General features: G+C 40.0%; 1 protein-coding gene across 1 annotated transcript in view; it reads right to left on the reverse strand.

Annotated features, from left to right (window-relative positions):
• Positions 1-16671: 16671 nt before the first annotated feature.
• Positions 16672-22522, reverse strand: part of Xpr1 (xenotropic and polytropic retrovirus receptor 1) — a 124878-nt gene continuing 119027 nt past the window's right edge. Inside the window, exon 15 of the mRNA XM_013015710.1 lies at positions 16672-20259. Coding sequence (XP_012871164.1) covers positions 20199-20259 — 61 coding nt within the window. The 3' untranslated portion in view covers positions 16672-20198. The remainder of the gene's footprint in view (positions 20260-22522) is intronic.

Here is a 22522-nt window from a genome sequence, read left to right on the forward strand (position 1 = left end):
TAGAGTCTGGGTACTTTCCTTTATGTGCCCAAAGCAAGTAGTTCCAAAAGCAGTACTGTTAATCAATACTGCCATATCACCATGGAGGAACAGTACCATCCGTGGCAGGAGGGCAAGCACCAGGTGCTGGGCTGCGTACTCTACCTTCCTTATCTCACTGCATTTCACAAGATGGGCACTGTGATCTTGTTCCTACAGATAAGGAAGCTGAATTTAGGTTAGCATCCCATAACAAAGCCCCTCGCCTTCTGGACAGCACACTTCCCCGGCATCTGCATAGTCTACAAGAAAGATCTAGGTAAGTTTTATCATTGTTTGTTTTAAATAGAATAATTTGTGGAAAAAACATGAAGTACTGAGATACTCAAAATATCAGTCTAGCCCTTCCTTTCTGGATCCAACTTCTCCTCTTCTACAAAATTCTGAAAACCAAGAAAGGATCCTTCCTGTCCCCCAGGGGCAAACATTAGTCCTATGGACTTGCGGCAGCTGGTGGACTTCCCATGAGCCAAGGCACCTCGTATCAGATCTTAAATCTTTACAACCCAGACATATAGGAACCATGTTGCTTCACTTTAGGGTAAGGAAATCTGGATTACAGAGAGGTTAAATGACTGGCCTAAGGCCACATTGCTAGCACAGCTAGACTTTGAATCAAATTCTGCCTGGCTCCAACGTTCTGCCTTCCTTTTCAGAAATGTCTCTGAACTCAGATTTCTCCATGACTCCAGAGTCCTCTCTTCCCCAGAAGTTAATGATCTGTAAGGCAGGTTTCTGAAAATTCCAGCAAAGGTTTAATGTTTAAACCTCCAAAGGTCCCTCCCCACATCTTATGAGATGCAAATAATCACCTTCAGCTTACTCATTAAATCTGTTACTTTGTGAGATGGGAGATGAGGTGCCCTATTTTCCTGGAGGCTTTTAAAGCTACTGGTTTGGGGCTGGGAAGGTGGCTCAGTGGTAGAGCGCTTGCCTTGCATGCCAGAGGCCCTGGGTTCGATTCCTCAGCACCACATAACCAAAAAGAAAAAAAGCCAGAAGTGGTGCTGTGGCTCAAGTGGTAGAGCGCTAGCCTTGAGCTGAAGAGCTGAGGGACAGCGCCCAGGCCCAGAGTTCAGGCCCTACAACTGGACCCCCCCCCAAAATAAAACTACTGGTTTGACACACCAACATGTAAATATTTAAGAAGGAACTTAGCATAAATTATAACTATCTTGACACCTACACCTCAGAGGGACCGACTGCTATTTTGTTCCACAGATATTTGATGTCAGGGATGGGAAATGTGTGTATGTGTGTGTTTGAACTCAGAGCCTTGCGTTCTTGCTTGGCCTTTTAAGCTCAAATCTGGTGCTCTATCACTTGAGCCATACCTCCACTTCCTTGGGGAATAAAATTTAATATGTAGGCCCTGCCCCTAACGATTCTGACCAAAGTTGAATAGGGCTTAGCAGACACATAAACCTGGTATGTTTCCTATTGACCTGGTAGCCTAGGGAGGTGTACCTTGGTCATAGGAAGAGCTGAGTTGAGGAGTGTGTTGGATAAGAAGATTCAGAGGGGGATGGGAGGCATTTCAGGCGGAGATTAGCATCTACACTGCAAGGAGGAGCCTCATCTACACAGCATGGAGAAGCTGCCTTGTGCAACTGAAACCCATAAAGTTCAGGTGAGGGCAGAGGCGGCAGCAGGGATGCTGTGGGTCTGGTGGAGAGCCTCAGGGGCCTGTTGGAGGGCTTGGACTCCATCTTTGAGGAGAAAGCCCCTGGTGGGTGGCCTTCCCTACAGCCTGGTACATTTCTGGGCTAGAATATTTTATCTAGTTTATTACTATGTTTTAGGCAAAAATCTAGGAGGGAAACAAATATGTGGTAGTGATTGTGTAGTCTCCTCCTCCATTTGAACAAACCAAGGAACCCCATCATTCCCAGAAGCTTCTTTTGAGTTTCCCTGGATGAAGCACAACCCCTCTCTCCCAGCTTCTCTACTGGGCCCTGAACCCCCTGAGTAGGATATGAAATTGGGTTTCACATAGGATGAACTTGAGAGTTCACATGAGATGAGACAAGAGGGTGGGGGGAGATACCTTTATCAGGTCAGCACAGACCACTGGCACTCATCTAACCCAAACCCCACCTTTCCCTGTAGCTTCTGTCTTGATCATAGGCTCAAGGTGAAGCAAGGAGGCAGCTGACCCAACAGTAACTCCAGAAGTGATTCACAGCCCCAAGGCCTTCCCTCTGCCCTTCATTTTCCTTGTGGCTGAGTAGTAAGAGATGTTGGTCCCATCACTGCCAGGGCTTTGTCCCTGGGCTTGCCCTACCCCCCTCCCTGGGACTGAATGCCAGGCCTGAAGGGATCCTTGAGATGCTGGCAACAGGCCAATTTCAAGGTCCTCCCATGTGGAGACTCTTATGCCTTAAGATGCGGGAGGGTCCAGGAATCTGTTTCCTAACAAGCTTGCCAGGTGGTTTGAGGCAGGCAGTTTGGAAACCACAGGTTCCCCAGTTCAGAAACTCCTTCCTGAGATGCCTGGACCTTATTGACTCATCTCTTATGACCACTGACAGCTGCACTGCATGCATTGTATCATACCTACTTGTTTCTGGCTCCTTGACTGGTGATTCTGGTTTATTATCACCATGGTCCAGGACATGAGAAACCCTCCTTCTCTCCATACACCTGAGCATCCTCTATCTACTGCATCATAATCTATTCATATGGTGAAACATTCACTGCTAATGTGATGGGGTTAGGAATGGGGTCATAGGATATAACTGGGTCATGAGAAGGGCCTCCCCTCCATGATGGTGGTAGTGGCTTTGTCAGAAGAGACACCACAGAGCTCGCTCTCTCTTCCAGAAGCCCCATTCTAGCTGTGAAGGCAGAGCAGGAAGGTTGCTGCCTTCAAGCCAGGAAGAACTCTGACTACCTTGACTGCCTGGAACACTATCTTGAAGTTCAGCCTCCTGAACTGTGAAAAAGGAATGTGTGCTGGTAAACCCCTCTCAGCCTGTGGTATTTTTTTGTAATGGCCATTTGAGCTGAGAAAAACATGTCCCTGTCCCAACAAGGCCTGTCCTCCCAGAGCTTCAGTACTCAGTTCTCATGCGCCCTTCTCAGGGATGTCAGCCATCATCCCAGCCAGCCTTCATAGAACACTTGTCGCACACAGTTGTCCATGCCAGATGCCACTGTCCCCTATATACCAGAGGCTTCTTGAAAGCAGCACTACATCTGAGCCTCACTGTGTCTCTGGCTGCTAACTTGTGCTAGGTGCACAAAAGGTATTGAGCAAATGTCAGATGGATCAATGAAAGAAAAAGTCCCCAATGGGTAAGGATGGGACTTTACCAAACTACTAACTCCAAAGGTTTTGGTTTAGCTACTCAGGCCATGTGAGAAAGGCAGTCTATGGCAGAGCTGGGGCTAGTACTAGGTATCCCGACTAACCCCAACATATAACCAGATGAACACCAAGATTTCCCACTCCTGCTCCTCTTCCTTTTCCCCCAAAATATTACTGATCATGGATGGTGATAAGAGCCACAAGTTAGCAGCTGCTAGCTCTGATCCTGGAAATTCAGAGGTAAAACAGGTGTCAGATACAAGAAAGGGAGCAGGGTGGGGTGGGGGAGCAAAGAGAACACAGAGAGAGGTGAGGTCAGCAACTTGACAAGTGGGCATCTTCACTCAACAGCTACTGTTTAACTGTTACCTCTAACTATACCTTATACCTTACAACACACCCAGTGTCCACAGGGCTATCCCATCCCACAGGGGCTGGATTCTGCAAAAACCCAAGGAGAACAGAACTGTAGTTCTTACCTGCTCAGGGCTGGCTTGCTATGCTTGCCAGGCTGCCAGGCAGGGATCCCACTGGAGCGCAGCACAGGACCTACCCTGGGGATTTTAGCTCCATGACTTTCATGCTGCTCAACCTGATGGACAATGTCTGCCAGGCATCTGTTCCTATAGGGGACTTTTCATATTATAATCCTAATCACAGGGAAATGCCTAGGATGAGGAAAACATTTTAATACTCTCCCTCTTATCCTACCAGCTGGCAATATGAGGAGAGGGTGTCTGACCTTCAGCTGACAACAGTCATTGTCAATGTGGCCACATCAACTTCTTCACCTACAAATAAGATTTTGGAGAATGGTGAAGACTGAAGGCACTTTTGGATCTTGAGAGAAGACAGAAAATGTTTAGTACTATATTGATATGAGAAACTATAAAAAAACGGTATCAGTGTGAGTGACATACTAGGAGATCAGTTAAAAATACTATAAATATTTCAAGGTAAGTAAAAAAGATTAATTCTGAACAAAATTCAACACAGTGCCAAGAAGTCTTTCTTAACATGATAAAAAATATCTTTCTCAAACCCAACAAGTAACATGTTTAAAATGGTACAACTCCAGGACAATCCCATAAAAAATAGGGATGGAATAAGAATGATTTATATCACTTTTACCTGCAACCATCTATGGATTATATTATTAAATTATTATTGTTTTAGATATTATTATTAAAAAGGATTTTGCAGATCTTGACCAAAGCACCAAAACCTATGGTTTTCATCAAGCATGGTCAATAAATAAATAAAATAAAGTTTATAAAAACAAATTCCCACCTGCACACATGTAGCCATGTGGGTGTGGAGAAACTCTCAGTCCTACATTATCATGCGTTAAAATCATTGCATGATCTGTGCAATGTTTCCCTGCTCTTCATTTTGTGACAACCTGATTCCTCAAAAGTAAATGATGCCCTCAAAGTCAAGTAAAAGTGAAGTTATATTTAAGTAATAAAGTGAAAAATTTAGGTTTGTTGGAGGGCAGCTTGTCTTCAGCAGAAGCTGGGTGTATGTTTTATATAACACATTAAAAAAATACTTGGAGCCATGTGTTAGTGGATTATGCCTGTATCCCTAGCTACTCAGGAGAAAATGGAGGTTAAGAGCCAGCCTGAGCAGACAAATACAAGAGACTCTTATGTCCAGTCAACCAGTAAAAGCTGAAAATGGAGGTATGGCTCAAGTGGTAGGGTGTCAGCAATGAGCAAGGACATGGAGCCCTCAGTTCAAGTCCCAGTACAAGCACAAACAAGCATGGAAACCATTTGAAAAAAAGGTGGAAAAACACACTATCATGTACACAACCTCTTTCAGCTGGTTTTCTTCCTTACCTCTGACTTATCTTCTCTGCTTTCCCCATCTGTCCTCAGGGCTCTGACTCCAGCTCCCAAAGTGCAGACTCCTGGAGGGACATTGTCTAATTACAGGATGTTTGAGCCACCATCCCTGTATGCTGAAGGCTCCTACTCTGGCTCCTTCTCAGTGGGGCCTCCAGCCCTTGGGTTACTCAATAGATGCTTACAACTGAATATTTCTATGTGTTTGGGCACACTGATATACTAGGAACATAAATGGTCATCTTCCTCCACTCCATGAACAGTGTCATCTAACACCCAAGCCACACTGCAGACTCCCTTCTTCAGCCTCTATAGACAGTGAATGATGTTGACCCTTTCAGTTAGGAGCTCCTGCTTCAGCTCAGAGTTCAGTTTCAGATCCTCCACAGCCTTCAGAATGCCCTGTCCTGATGACCCTAGCCTTTCTGTTTCATGTGTGGTGCTGGGCTGGAACCACTCTCACACATCCTAAGCAAACATTGTCATCAAGTTACATCTCTATCCTCCCAACTCCCACACCACCATTTCCTAAAACTTCAGGCTTGTCATGTCTTCCTAGCTCATAGTCATGGCCACTGAAATGCCTTCTCCACTTAAACTCACAACATTGAAACATTAGTCTGCAGTCCCTAATTCCTACCCTTTCTACACCGAGTTCACCCCATTCTTATCAGCTGCTTGCAGTTCCATACCTGGAGATAGTGTGGGTCTGGTTCCAGGCTACCGCAATAAAGCAAGTGTCAAAGTAAGGTAAGTCACACAATCTTCCTGGCTTCCCAGTACACATAAACATTTTGTATGCACTCTCCGTAAGCCTATTAAGTCTGCAATAGCTTTATGTCTAAAAGTGTGCAGACCTTCATACTGCACTGCTAAAGAATGCAGCAATCATTAGGAAACTGTGTTTTGTTGCTTCAATGTGGTCTGCTACTGACTGGGTGGACGTAGCAATTTCTTAAGACAACAGTAAAGTTTGTTGGATTCCTTTCACAAAAACATTCTCTATAGCATAACTGCAGTTCTGTAAGTGAAATCAGGGCACTAGAGGTTTATACCTGTAACTCTAGCTACTTAGGAGGGTGAGATCTGAAATACTGTGGTTTGAAATTAGCCTAGGAAGACAAATCTTAATAAATGAATTTATTGGTTCATTCATTCATTCATTGATAAGAAGAAACTTACCTGTTGAAGTTTTAACAGGAAACTGCAGCAATGCAACCACAACTTTGGGCTCCACTTTGAATTCTAGTTCTCTTGCTATTTCTACTACTTCTGCAGTGACTTTTCTTCCTCCTCCTCTTGGTGACACTGGGGTTTAAACTGAGGACTTTGTGCTTGCTAGACAAGTTCTCTGCAAACTCCAATCCATGGAGTGACTTCTACTAAGTCTTGAACCCTTTAGAGTCATCCACAAAGGGGGTAAGGGAAATAAACTGCTTCCTAAATCTTGCCTAGGTTGTTACTTGGACCTACTCCCATGAATGTTCTTCATGGTATTGAGATGAAGGATCCTTTCAAGAGGTTTTCAATTTCCTCTGCCCGGGTAAATCAGAGGAATCACTATCTTTGGCAGCTGTAGCCATATGAAATGTGTTTCTTAAGCAACAAGGCTTAAAAAGATAAGTTAATTCCTAATTCCTAATTCATGGGATGTTGAATAGAAGCAACATTCATTTTGCACACTTCCATGAGAGCTCTTGGGCATCCAGTTGCATCAACAAGAGACCATCTTTAGAAATCTTTTGAGGTGTAGTCTCAACAGTGGGCTTGAAATAGTAAAGCATACTATAGATAGATGTGGTACTATCCAGGCTTTGGTGATCCACCGACAGAACATCGGCAGATTAGGCTGAGGGTCTTTCTTAAGGGCTGTGGGATTGTCAGGCTGCTCAATGGGCCTTGATTTCAATTTAAATTAACAGGTTGCATTTACCCTTAATAAAACAGCGTCTGTCCTCTGAAGGTTTAAGCCAAACATTGATCTCTCTTCTCTAGCTATGAAAGCAGCCACATCTGATCTTTCCCAGATACTGAGGAATACACACACACACACACACACACACACACGCACGAGTGCACACATGCACACTTTGGGTGTGTGCAATTACACCACATCTTCTTTACCCATTCATTAGTTGATGAGCAGCTAGGCTGATTTTGTAACTTTGCTGTCATGGATAATGCTGCTATAAACATGGCTGCTCAGGTATTTCTATTGTATGCCGACTCTGCTTAGATCAGGTGTATCCCCAAGAGTGGTATAGCTAGACTTCCATTTACTCTTTTGAGGAACCGTTTTACTGATTTCAACAGTAGCTAGTTTACATTTTTACCAACTGTGTAGTGGGTTCCTTTCCCCCTGCATCCTCCTCCTCATTTGCTAATTTTTGTTTCCTCCATGATAGCCAATTCTGACTGGGGTGAGCTGGAATTTCAGCATTAATTTTTTTTTTCATTTCCTTGATGATAAAAAGGCTCAACATTTTAAAATGTATTTATTAGCTTTTTATACATCTTTTGAGAAGTGTCTGTTCAGTTCATTTGCCCACTTATTAATTGGATTGTTTGTTCTTCAGATGTTGAGTTTTTGAGTTCTTCATATATTCTGGATATTAATCCTTGAGTATAATTTAACTCTGTAGTCTGAATTTGTCTGGATGATCTGTCCATTGATGAAGTGGGGATGTAAAAGTCCCTGACTACTATGGTATTGGAGCATCTCTCTCTTTCTGTTGGCCAATTAATATCTGCCTTTAATATCTGGGTGCTCTAATATTGGGTACATATTTAAAACTATTTTCTTTTTTGTTAGTCATGGAGCCTGAACTCCGGGCCTAGGCACTGTCCCTCAGCTCTTCAGCTCAAGGCTACTGCCTTACCACTTGAGCCACAGTGCCATTTCCAGCTTTTTTCTGCTTATGTGGTGCTGAGGAATCGAAACCAGGGCCTCATACATTCGATGCAAGCACTCTACCACTGAGCCAACTTCCCAGACCTCTTCTCTACTCTTATTGCTTTTGTTTGAAGTATACTGTAAACAGGGCTAATCTTGCTTTCTTTTGTACTCTATATGCAAGAATAACTTATCTTGTATCTTAAGCCAATGTGTGTTCTTGGAGTTGAAGTCAGTTTCTTGTAAGCAACACATAGATCTTTTTCTTTTCTTTTCTTTAAAAATATTCAGTTAGGGGCTGGGAAGGTGGCTCAGTGGTAGAGTGCTTGCCTTGAATGCATGAGGCCCTGGGTTCGATTTCTCAGCACCACATAACCAAAAAGAAAAAAAGCCAGAAGTGGCGCTGTGGCTCAAGTGGTAGAGCGCTAGCCTTGAGCTGAAGAGCTGAGGGACAGCGCCCAGGCCCAGAATTCAGGCCCCACGACCGGACCCCAAAAACAAAATAAAAATATTCAGTTACCTGGTGTCTATTGTAGAATTTACTCTGTTGATATTCAAGGTAATGCTAAGGTCTACTACAGCCATTAAGTCATTTGTTTTCTAGTTTTATATCTTTTCTTTTTTCCCCCTTCTCCTACAGACTTTTTGTGGTTAAGCTATTTACTTTTTTGATTCCTTATTTACTCTTTTTAATTTGTGTGTTATAGATTTTTGCTTGGTGATGATCATGGCAATTACAAAAACATATTACAGAAACTACTTTGAAATAATAGCAATTTAATATTATCATAAAAATAATAAAAACAGAAAATAAGAGATGGTATATTAATAAGAAACCTCTTCCCTTACCTTCCATTCCTCCTCAGTTTGAATTTTTGATGTCCCATTTTACATCTTTCCATAATGGCTGTCAACATATTAATAGACTTAATTTTCAAATCATACTATTCTTAATTCATACCTGGAATATTGTAATATTCTTAAGTTTTGCTTTTGTCAGTCATGGGACTTAAACTCAGGGCCTCTGAGCTTGTCTGCTTAAGGCTAGTTAGTGCTCTACCACTACTATAGCTCCACTTCTGGTTTTCTAGTGCTTAAATGGAGAAGAGTCTCACAGACTTTCCTGCTGGGGTTAGCTTTGAACTCATTCTCCGATCTCACCTCCTGAGTAGTAGGATTACAGGCATGAGCCATCAGTGCCCAGCTGAAGTTTGTATAATTATTCTTACCAGTTAACTTTATACTTTCCTGTGTGTTTTTCTTAACATCTTTTAGTCTGTAGAAAACTTTTAGCATTTTTTTTTCTGTCAGTTGTGGGGCTTGAACTCAAAGCCTGGGCACCGTCCCTGAGCTCTTTTGCTCAAGGCTGGCTCTCTCCCACTTTGAGCTACAGCTCAACTTCCGGTTTTTGAGTGGTTAATTGGAGAAATGAGTCTCACAGACTTTCCTGCCTGTGCTGGCTTTGAACAGCAATCCTCAGATCTCAGCCTCCTTAGAAGCTAGGATTACATGTGAGCCACTGGTGTCTGACTATTCAATTTCTTAATCTGGCTTCCTGCCTGTTTTCCCTTAATTTCTAAAGTGACTGCTTGTTTTCTCCAGGCCTGCAATCAGTTTCATTCATTATTTCAGTACTGAGTTAAGTGTCCAAGTCCATATTTATAGGAAGTCAGCTGCTGGTGTGTTGCCACTGTGTAAGTACTAGAGGGCAATTCAAACCCAGACTGATCCCAGTACAAATCTGTTGGTATATTGTTTGGTATATTGTTAGCAGAGTATGTAGCAAGATTAGTCTTCCATCCCAAGCCTCTTCCTGTGGATGGGGGAGGCCCAAATGCCTCTTCCAGTTATTAGCTCTGGGCAGTCACTATGGATAGAACAGAGGCAGTTCTATGTGGCACCTGCTGACAATGATGCCATCTGTTGCCAACTTTGCCCACAGTCTTCCCCAAACAGCAAAATATGAAGGAAGTCTACAACTGAGATGGACTTGTGATCCAAGTCCTCTGTAATCATCCAGTGTGATGGTCTCTGCAATATTAAAAGGAGGCTACAATGCTTGATAAGAAATGTACTCATTATCTTGCCCATGTAATTGTAACCCCTCTGTACAGTATTTTCACAATAAAAAATAAAAAAAACTTAAAAAAATAAAAACACATCAGGACTGGGGCTACCTATCTTCCTCTGGCACTGGGGCAGTTCCTGAGGCTCTGTATGCAGGTAGGCCTGGGGGGAGGGTTGTAGGATTTGATTTCAGTAGCCCAGCATTAGTTCCTCAGGTGGATTTGTGCCTATGACCCTGTTCTGTCCACAACAAACAGGGTCTTATGAAATACTATACTGTCCAAAGTTGGGGTAGGGTGATAGTAGTCCTTTTGTTTAAGCTGGGGCATGTTTGAATCACACAGCTATAGGGACTAACAGTTTCAGTAGTCCATAATGCAGTTGACAATAATGTAGGCCAACACAGGTCCATTCCATTGTGATGCATGTCTGTCAGATGCTGGGGCAGTTGGAGTTCCATCTGGGAGCACTCACCAGTGATAGTGTTTGAGGAACCAAGGATGAAACTCAGCTGGGCTAAGCTGAGCCATCCCTTAGTCTGTACAGTCTTGTGAGAAGGGTGGTGTGTCTGGGATCTACTCCAGAGTGGGCAACTATGTAGGCAAAACTTGAGTCTGCTCCTCTGGCACACAGACCTCCACCACATGTTGCAGCAGTTAAGAGGATCTTTCTGAGTGGTGGCTGGTGTATGTATCCTTCTGTTTCTACCAAGGATGGAATCTCATTGCAGTGGGCCTGCCATTGAGTTCTGAGACAAAGCACTGTATTAGCTTTGTGCTTTGTTCCTCAGCAAGTAGTCTTGCTCCCTACTCAGCCTCCTGACATTAAGAGGGGTGAAGGCCCTCTGACCAGTGGTAGTTTCAGTGGCTTCGTTCAATGGGCAATGATGCAATGGAAAGGCTTATAGGGCTCTGCCTAGCACTGGATTTCACTGTGGCAGGCCTGCCATTGAATTACAGGCCCTAAATCCCAGACATAATAGGAATTAAGAGGCTCCCTCCCCCAACTTCATGTTGGGTTGCTTAGAGTTGGGAAGTTATGCTGGTATAAGCATCTTTCCTCCTTCCCTCCCCTTCTCCCTCTCTCCTTTGAATAGGTATTTTAGTAATACTAAAAGCAGGTATAATGGTCGTTTATCTGATTTTCTTAACTTTGATACAGGTAGTTTAATGTGTCAACAGCTGTTCAACCTGGTTTGCCATAGGAAGGTGGTGACTGGAGGATCCATCTTGCTCTGCTCTCCACTTCTGATTGTTGGAAGGATGACTAAGATTCCAGGGGAGTGGAAAATGAAAAAAGGTTTGGGGGCATGGTGGTGAATACCTGTAATCTACTACTTAGAATGATGAGGTAGGAAAAGAATGAGTCCAAGGCCAGTCTATGGTAAGTAGCAAGGCAACAATCACCTCATGAAACCTAAAAAGCCCAGATGCGAGGATCCAAAAAACAATGTACCTATAAACAAACAATGGAATTTTACATTAGAAAGAATATTATGTCATTTGCAGGGTAATAGATGGACATAGAACAAATTGTTAAATGAGTAGGCCAAGTTCAGAGAGAGAGAGAGAAACGGCATGTATTTTCTCTCAGATGTGGAAGCTAGATCTAGAATACACTGGGACATGAGAAATTATAAGGGACTCTAGACATTTAAACATAGTGAGACCAAAGGAGGATACTCTTAGTAGAGAAGTGCAAAGGCATAATGCCTATGTGCCTCTGATCATATATTTATTGAAATGAACTCCAGGAAATTAGAACAAGAGGTTTTTTCTTTGTTGCTATTTTTGCTTTTCTTTTTTTCATTTATGTCTTTGGGAGGAAAAGGGGGGGCACAGAAATGGAGGGACAAAGGTTGAACAAATGCAACAGTGGTACTCACCTAAGACATTAGACTGAAAATGAACTATATGACTTTTGAGTGGGGATAATAGGGGAAAACTGGGAGGAGGTGAGGGAAGGGATGACATTGTCCAAAAACAAATGTACTCTTTACCTGAATTATGTAATTGTAACTCCTCTGTACATCACCTTTATAACAAAAGTAAATAAATAAAAAAGGAACTTAAAAACAAAAAAGCTCAAAACGAAAATGGAGAAATCAGAATGCACTCCAATATCTGATTTGGAAGGGGTGGTTGTATCTAAAAAGAAAAATCAGCTTACCTTGGAGTGCTGACACCTGGAGGAGTCTGGCTTTTATTTGCCAGGGTTTCAGAAAATTTGCCAGTACTTTAGAAAAACTTACTTTCTTGTTGCCCTGAAATTAATGATAATGAAAACAACTTCAACCAAAAATTTAAAGTCATTTACACACAGTAAATTAAGAAAAGAAAGACCAGGAACTTCACAATATCCTTATGGGAAAAGGTGGAAAACTAGAAGTGGTAGATCAGAAAGTATAAAATTGGCCATTGTTCTCATAACCTTTGAAAAACTTCTGCAAATGTTACTCATAAAATGATTAAAAGTCATGCACCAGTGGCTCATGCCTGTAATCTTAGTACTCAGAGGAAGCTGAGATCTGAGGGTTAGAGTTTGAAGCTAGGCCAGGCAAGAAAATTAACTTTTTCTCCAATTAAACCCCAAAAAAGGTGAAGTGGGGCTGTGGCTCAAGTGGTAGAGCACTAGCCTTGAGCACAAGATCTCAGGGACAGCACCCCGACTCCTCAGTTCAAGCTTCAGGACTGTTACGTGCATGCATACTCAGACACCCTCCACCCCCCCCCCCACACAAATACACCCATATGATTACCAAAAGTCCAAGGATTCTGGATATATCTAAGGTAAGAAGGGCGTGGGCTTCAAAGATCATCTAGGACTGTGAGTGTAGCTTGAGGGTCTTTGTTTTTTAAATAAACTCAGATGGCTCACTGCCTCACTTGTAATTGCAATACTATATACTTGGAAAGTATAAAAGACAACAGGCAGCTGGTGCTTATGGCTCATGCCTGTAATCCCAGATACTCAGGATGTTGAAGTCTGGAGGATAATGGTTCAAAATCAGAAGAGTACATTAGACTTCATCCCCAAAATAACCAAGAAGTATGGCTGGAAGATTAGCTCAGGTACTACAATGCTACCCACAGGGATGAGGTCCCTCTAGTAAGACAAAAAAATCAAAACCAAACAACAACAACAACAAAAAATACAGGACTGCAAATGTTATGTGTTAACAAATTATAGAGTGAGATGTTGGGCATCTACTGATTCATATATATATATATATATATATATATTCATAGTTTATCATGCCTTTGGCTTGGAAACCCCTTGTTACTACATGCTTGTTTTGCTTACATGGAACACAGGTCATGGCATTAAAATACAATAAAAAGGCTTTAATGCTTTAGCCAATAAATTAGTTTTCTCTTTTCATTTTTACATTTCTCTTTTCATTTCTATTCAGTCTTAAGGGCAGTAAATTTTGTCAGTTTTCTTAGAATTCTACGCTATGCTTCCACACAGGGCACAGACATATAGTGATGACCAGTGTCTTGTTCTCCAACATGTAATGAGACATATCATTTCATTTAATATCTGAGATTCTTTGTGTGAGACAAATAAAGGACTACTTTAAATTCACACCTCATGTGTTACCTACAGAAAGAAGGCTGCTTAAAATTATTTTTTTAATTTAGTAAAATAACATAAAAAATTTGCTCCTGAATGGAAAGACTTGGAAAAAATTAAATTAAGTGAAGGTAGGCCCGAAGAAACATAGGTCCTTATTTGCAATAACTAGTATATGTCTGGGACAAGCAGAAAAGGTCAAAAAGCTATGTACATATGACCAGATAAGATGATGTTAAGTGAAATGAACCCCAAGATAGGACACAAGTGGTTTTTTCTTGCTTGCTATTGTTCCTAATGTATTTATAATCCACCATGTGATTTTTTTTGTTTCTTTGCATGTTCCTCCCCCAAGGTACAACCCTGTTTCCACTGTATTTGATGTCAGTGCCCTGCATCTTGTATACACACTTCTCTAGCTTGGGGAGGGGAAGGGAAAAAACAAAATATCTAAATAGGGATACAGGTTGACCCATGATAACAATGAGATGTACAAGACACTATGTTGAAAAACAAACTTTAAAATTTAGGCAGGGAAGAGGGGAGGAGTGTAGCTGTGGAAGTGGGAGGGAAGGGAAGGTAGGGGAAAAACAAAGGAAGAGGTGACAATGCTTGATAGGACATGTACTCATTACCTTGCGCATGTAACTGTAACCCCTCTGTACAGTATTTTTACAATAAAAAAGTCTTTTAAAATATAAATAAAAAATTGCTCCTGTACTCTATTTGTGCTAAACCCATATACAAGTTAGTTCTAAAGGGAATCAAGTTCAGAAACCCAAGAAATCCAAAGAAGAAAAACACACAGTGACACAAACCATTCACCAGCGACAAAGGAATCAGCAAACTGTTGGAAAACAGAGAGCTTGTAATAATGAAAAAAGGACAGTTTTGTAATCAATCACTTGTTTTCTTTGAAAAACACATAACCACATTAACTTTTTTGCTTTATACATCCATCTAGAAACTATAAAACAGTACCACATTGTGCATTTAGCCTACTTATCAAGAAGGGAACTCCACATGTCGTAAGAATTCTACCCATATTAAAAAGGAAGGAGACAGCAAATAGCATAGTCACAGGTACAACATAAGTCCAAGCAAAATGATCAATTCTTTGACGTCACCTTTTCCATTTATCAGAGTGGAGAGTAAGAAAGCCAGGGGAAAAAAGAGGGAAAGAATCACCCACAGAGGACTAAACACAATCCATAGTTACTTTCCACAACTATTGCGCAGGGTTTCATAGAATAGTATTATTTGACCAACACACTGTGAATGGGGGTATGGGTGTGAAGGAAACTTGAGTAGAAGGAGAGAGAATGGTTTCATCCTGTTCCCTCCTAAATACTCTTCAATGATACAAGCTTCTGTGCTAATCCAAAAAATGGCAAGAAATTAATATTCACAATGTGATAAAGCTTAAAGAGATTTGTTCTTTTTGCAGTGGAAATGTTTCACAACAGTACCTTACAGTTCAAAAGAATTACAATTTTAGGAGCAATTACTCCTTAAGAGATTTCCCCACAATCCTTTTCCCTACTCTTAACATGGTGGCTCTGCTACGGACAATCTGTAAATTACTGAGTGGGAATTCAGAGATAAATATTAAGGGACAGTGAGATGGAATTCTTGCTCTTTCTATAAGTCCACCTCTTTCTAATAGTACTGAGGGCTGTAATCGTGATTTCTGGTGGTAGATGGGAAAGGAAATAAGTATTCAGCCAAGTAACTGGGTTGAAGGTGGGTAAGATGACACTGCAATTAGCACACATAGTGAATTCAAGGCAAACAATAGGCCTTGAGCTGAAGAGCTGAGGGACAGTGCCCAGGCCCAGAGTTCAGGCCCCATGACTGGACCCCCCCCTCCAAAAAAAAATAAGCCAAAGGTTGCTACAAGGAAACATACTTCAGCTGAAAATTAGTATAGTGATTCTCCTTGCTTCAGGGAAAACTCTCACTTCCTCTTCCACCTTTATGAAGAAAATGTATTCTAGATTATTTCAGAGCAACAACTTGGTATCAAGAGTCTGACACTTCATCATGAGTAATGCCAATGAGTGGGCCCTTCTCCATTGCTTATATATACTACCTTTAGCTCTCCCAGAACTGAGATTTTTCAATTTTCTAAAATTTAATGAGTCCAATTAATGTTGGTTAGACTGTTGATGTATAATAATTAAGAACACAAAACTTCTTATGCTAGTAATATAATCAACTCTAACCCACATACCATGTGTTCTCAAACAGCATAGACTTAAAAAATTACAATGCAGAAAGTTGGGACATTTAAATATTTAGTATCAAGGCTGATATTTGAAAGGTATGTATATTACATACCTTCTATGTACATACATATGTACATAAGCAATATAGAAAGGTATGTATGTTATAGTAATTTAGAAAACTACTGTCCATTTTTTAGCAAATGACAGGCAAAAAGAAGAGAAAGAAGAGGAGGGGGAAGAGGGGGAGGAAGGGGGGAAGAAGAGGAGGAGGGGAGGAGGAAGAAGAAAGGGAAAGAAGGAAGGGAGAGGAGGGAGAGAGGGAGGGAGGGAGGGAAAGAAAAAAACGAATCAAGTAGATGTGATTCATTTTCCTTTAACTAACTTTTCCAAATGTTCTACCAGAAATTCTATTTTGACCCAAATACTATTGGTCTCTGTAATGGCACTGGTTTGTTACATTTGAGAAAAGTATGGTGATTTTTGTGGCTAAGAAAACTAAAAATTCAACATTTTTTTAAATTTAAGAAGCCATCTTAATTAAAAAAAAAACCTAAGTGTTATGTAATAATTACAGACTTTTTGAATTAGGTAAATTTTATGCAAACTAAAAGAATAACTTGATATATGATTAGAAAATAAAAGTGTAATCATTTCAGAAAATCCTAAGCTTCTGAATAAAATGTCACGGATATATATATATCTATCTTCTTTTTCTTAGAATGTAAGGTAAAATAGTGAGGGAACAATAAGAACATCTATCACGGCAGCTCTTTCTCCACAACATAATCAGGGAGAGAGGTCTGGAGAGGCATCACCAACATGTCACTGAGCTCACACACTTTTCAAATGGCCCTGCATCTACTGCCAAGGTCCAACGTCTTCCACTCTTCTCTGTTAGATCCAAAATTATTTTTTTACTCTTCAACCATATGTCTGCTAATTTGCTGTGTGTTCTTACCTTAGTTCACCTGTTCAGAAACGAATGAGAAGCTTTCTCTGGTGAATGTACTTGATCTAATGATGGTAGAAAGCTAGCATATGTGAACAAATCCAGTAAGAGCTCAGTTAAAATAGCAGAAAAGCATTTTGAGTCATGGATCCTGGCCACAATTTTCCTTCTTTAACAGTTAGTATAGGTTACTATTGACTGCTAGTTTCTGAGTCTGAAGTGAAGCAGTTTGCCTAAGGAGTCTAATGACAGGCAGCCTTAAGTGAGAGTGCTTAAAATAGTGCCTACCAAATAAAACATCGTTGTTTTCTAATTTCTCTGCATACACAAGTGCTTTCATACTTACATAAATCTAAAAAGTGAATTTTATTCTTTTGTTTAGAGTTTTTCTCCTCATTCCTCTGGGGGATATTTTAACTGGTATTAAAAATGGAGTGGTTCTCAAATAAAAACACTAGAATTTCTATATCAGATAATATTTTACACCTTTGATTAAACTAAGAATGAAGCTATCAAGAGTTTTAGTATATACGAGTCTCCAATAAAATTTTAGGCAGGATATTACATTCACAAGTACTAGAGCACAGAAAAGGTGGAAAAGGTGCATTACTTTTTTATGAGGGAAAGAATGTAAACGTGTATTACTTTGTCTTCCAAACACTTTTGGTGAGGGATGCCCTTTTTCTCATTACAGTTCTAAGAGGAAAGAAATGGATGTTTAATTAGGTATTTGAGACTTTGTCACAGTAAGCTGAAAGTTCATAAGCCTTATTTCTAAGCAGCCTATACACCAACAGGACAAACATACCAGAAAAAGAAAAAAATGTATTTTTTATCAGTGTATTACCTATGAAAAAAGAAGACTGATGGGGCCTAGAGGAGAAAGAACAAACTATCCATTTGATACACTGAAGTAAAAACCAGGAGTTGAAATACCAGCATTTAAGGTAAGATTTTCTCTGTACCATCACCTAGATTCACTAACAGAGAATGGAGCTGACAATTCAAGTGGCTCTAGATACAGAGTACCAGCAATTTTGTCTAAGAAATGACTGACCACTGGTCTTCTACATATACTAATAATTACTGCTATTGCTTGATAGACTAGTAATAGTTCCCTCAAAGTTTTAAAGTATAAAAAAACAGGTTAGGGAAAAATTCTAAAGTAGAAATAATATAGCCTTTTATCTACTAAAGGTCTCTTAGTATATTGTCGCCACTGATTATTAGGCAGGATTTATTTAAAATTAAGAAAAAGTAAACATTTCCCTTCTGTCTTAAGAAAGGGATTGCTTGGCAAAACAAATGATAGCCATAGAAGCCACAAAGTTGTATGATTTTTCAGGAAAAAGAAATTTTCAGTTCATACAGGGAACAAATTTTCAGTTCATACAGGGAACAAATTTTGGAAGCTTATCAGAATAAAAATGTAAGAAACTCCTTTTAAAAAATTTGTCAGTTAACTGATAGAAATTTATCAATAGCAGGGAGTGAAGTTTTATGATACGGAGAAGACGGTCTGATAACAAAAACCTAAGTTGAAGAGCATTAAGCGTGAGGAACTGTTAACAGCTGCCTTTCTACTTGGTTGTTTCTTGGTCTAAAAATAAATGTGAATGTCATAAAATTTTACTTTCATGAATCTACTGATGTTTGACTTTGGAACTTCATCTGGGTCTTGAGTGGGCATTAAAAGACTACTTTTTCCTAATAGTTTTATATTAATTTTGGTAGATTATATATATATATATATATATATATGTATATTTTTTCAGTGCTTGAGGCTGTACCTAGGGCCTTAATTTTCTTGGCAAGTATTTCCACTACTGAAATACACCCCAACCATGAAATGCTAAATTTAATGGACATCTTAGGAGGAAAAGGAATGAGAAAAGCAAGTGAGAATTGGTATTGTATACAGACCATATTAGTCTGGTATATGTATATATGAATGTATATATATTTTTATGTATGTCCAGGTTTAGATTGCAACATTTTAGCTCAGGTTTCTACCATGGCAGGGCAGAAAACTCAGTGGTTATTTCTTAAAACTGCTGGCAGAAACTGCTAACAAGGTCTTTTGTAGCAATATGTAGCAATATAATATGAGGACACCCTTGTTATTCACAACAGTATATGGTTCCCCACAATGGACTTTTAATTTGATCAATTCTGGCTTAAGTGGGTAAGAGCAGAGGAAAAAATACCTAGTATTGGTGTGAAGAACCTCCAAAATAGCTGTCTTTCAACTCAGTATTGTATTACAATTCCCCTACATGCTGGAGCATAGTAAGGCATAATTTTAGTTGTTATGGCTAGGATGTGGGCAAACATAGTCCACATCTACTTCTAAAAAACTAAGTACCAGAACCTCTTACATGAATTTCAACTAGGAGGAGTATAGAAGCGTGTGGGATGCTTTATTATGAGAGATGCTCAGGACTCTAAAGCAGCAGCAACTTAAAATTTAGTAATAAAACTTTGGCTTAAAATTAGAAAGAGAAAAAGTCAAACTGGTGCAAGTTGTATCCTGAAAGAGGTATGTGGGACTCATAAATGCCATCCAACATTAGTTTCCCCCATCTTCTTTCACTGTTATCACTATCATTGCACAGGAGTTATATCATTCTTTTATGGTTAAGTTCATAAATAATGAGAAAACCATATGTAACAAATACATCATATTGCCCACCCCCCCAACAACCCTCCCCCAAATAAGAAAAGTTAAATCAAATTAAAAAGTAGCTTCATGAATGAAGGTACTGCTCTAAGTTGCACTTTTCCTGCAAGTGCAGCCAGTGCCTTTGTGCTGGGTATGAAGGAAAGGAAAGGAAAAAATTCTCCACATAAACTGACAAAATTTAAAAACCAATGTCCGGTTTCAACCAGTCAAAACCGGCAAAGCAGAAGCTGAGAGACATCTCCATACTATCCCATCAGAGGGTCCTTTCAATGCCTGTTCTGTTCTTCATCTTGATAGATATCTGTGTCCTTGTGATTGTAAACAATCCATAAGATACTATGTTTTTGTTTCTTAAAACATCCTCTAATTGGCAAAATGAAGTATTTGTTTTAAAAATAGAAAATTAAGATTAAACCAGAAGAAAAGAAAAGAAACACAGTGAGCTTGTTTGGAGTCCATAGGATCCGATCTGGAAGAGCTCGGAAAATGTGTTATGTTTTTTTCTCCTGTTTTCAGCTGGAAAAAAGGTACTAGAGGTTGCGTTGGTCGAGGAAAGAATTGTAGAGTAGGAAAACCAGGATGTTAATCTAGACTTCAGAGAATTCAAGTGTTAGCTTCATCATCCGTGTCTTCTATCAATACTTTAGTGTCACGAGTCTTGGATCTAGTGGTAATAAGAGGAAAAAAAAGCACTTAGTTCATTACTAATATATAAACATACTCATAGAATCAGGTACATTTCCAAACTTACCACCACTAAACATCCTAAACAGGCATTATTTACTGCACTTAGTGGCTCATGCCTATAATCCTAGCTACTCAGGAGGCTGAGATCTTTTTTTTTTTTTAAGGTAAAATGGTATTTTATTAAAATGACATCAACAGAAGCAATTATCAAAATGCTTTAATATGAATGGGTTTTATCTACATGTAAATTACTCTAATTGTCACACTATTTCTGGGGTTCATACTCAATTTCAAGGTATCACTAGAAAAACTCTATGGGGAAGGTAACAAACACAAATCAAGTTTATCAGAACAGTAATCTGGAATAAGAAGATTTGTATTTGCTGAGGGCATGGCTCAAACAGTAGAGTGCTTGCCTTAAAAGCACAGGGCCTGAATTCAAACCCCAGTAACCACTAAAAAAGATCTAAATTTGAGCCAGGTGTGGGTAGCTCATGGCTGTAATCCTAGCTACTCAGGAGGCTGAGATCTGAGGGTCACATTTCAAAGCCAGCCTGGGCAAGAAAGTCCATGAGACTCTTTCTTATGCCCAATTAACTATCAGAAAACTGGTATCACCCAGGCTCAGAGTTCAATCAAGCACCACCACTGACCAAAAAAAAACCAAACTGACCAAACCTTTTTTTTTTTTTTGGGTTGCTCCCTTTTTTTTTTGGTCAGTGTTGGGGCTTGAACTCTGGGCTTGGGCATTATCCCTGAGCTCTTCAGCTCAAGGCGAGTGCTCTTCCGCTTGAGCAAGAGCACCACTTGTGGTTTTCTAGTGGTTTATTGGAGATAAGAGTCTCAAGGACTTTCCTGCCTGGGCTTGCTTAGAACAGTTATCCTCAGATCCCAGCCTCCTGAGTAGCTAGGATTACAGGCATGAGCCACTGGTGGCCGGCCAAACATCACTTTTGGAATGCCCATTTCCGTATCTGTAAAGAAGGAATACCAATTTCATTTACTAATCCTTTTACCTCATGGAGAGTGTGCTTATCCATCAAGTGAGGAAATGGGTACAAAAAGCATCAATAAGCCATTAAACAAATATAAGGAATTATGATAAGGATAAGCAAAATACTACCTGAAGTAGCCTGAAAAACTAGGAGAGTTAGCAAATAGAATAATGAGCATATAATAAAATTATTAAATAAATCATGTTGGAGTAAATTTAAGCCAACAACATCTACCACTATATCCAACAATAAAATTCAGTAGGTGTTTCATATAGTTACAGACTCCATTATCACTATTAATTGGCCATTGGCACAAAATGGTCATCTGTTGGAAAGATGCTGTAAAAGACATTCCTGAACTGGATAAAAAAAATGAGATTAGGTAATGTTTACATATCCTGCAAGTTATGAACCTCATAAGATATAAGCAGTATTTCATGAGATAGGAATCATTATTCCTACTTGGCATAGGGGGAAGCTGACATTCACAAAATTAAAGGATGTATGCTAAAGGTCACACAAATCATAAAGTTAGAGCTCAGAGTCAGATCTTCTCACATTAGATTCCTTTACTACCTTTGTTGCACCGAGCTTGCTCTACTCTAAATATCTTCCTTTGGCTGTAGTCTAGTTATCCAGTGTTTTTACTAAACACCTGAAATTGAACATAATTGCTTAAAAGCCTGCTAGTTTCTGAAATAGTGTGATTAGACTTCCCTCTGCTGGAAAATCATGAAGATTGCACGTTGAAAATCAGGAGCTAACAGATCGCACATCATGTAAGACATTTTCTTTTAGCCTCTAGTGGTACTTACCTTGCTAAGTATACCCACCCACTCCCAGCCTCTTTAAACATTACTTCCTTGGTATAAAACTGCTTTGATTTTCTTCCTATCAATTTTCTTGACCACTCTGCCTTTTATTTATGTGTTTATCTCCTGCAAGTTTCTTGCTCTCTGCTTTCATTTTTCTCTGCTTTCTTTTCAGAGAATGTCTAAAGTCCTATCTAAACCTTTGGAATTTTTTTTAGTTGGTCATGGGGATTGAACTATGGGCCTAGGTGCTATCCTTGAGCTCTTCAGTTTAAGGTAAGCACTCTACCACTTGGCCAAAGCACCACTTCCGGTTTTCTGGTGGTTTATTGGAGATAAGATTTTAACAGACTTTCCTGACCTGGCTGACTTTGAACTGCAATCCTCAATTCTTAGCCTCCTGAGTAGCTATGATTACAGGTATGAGCCACTG

Source organism: Dipodomys ordii, unplaced genomic scaffold, assembly GCF_000151885.1.
Source record: "Dipodomys ordii isolate 6190 unplaced genomic scaffold, Dord_2.0 Scaffold27, whole genome shotgun sequence".
NCBI lineage: Eukaryota > Metazoa > Chordata > Mammalia > Rodentia > Heteromyidae > Dipodomys > Dipodomys ordii.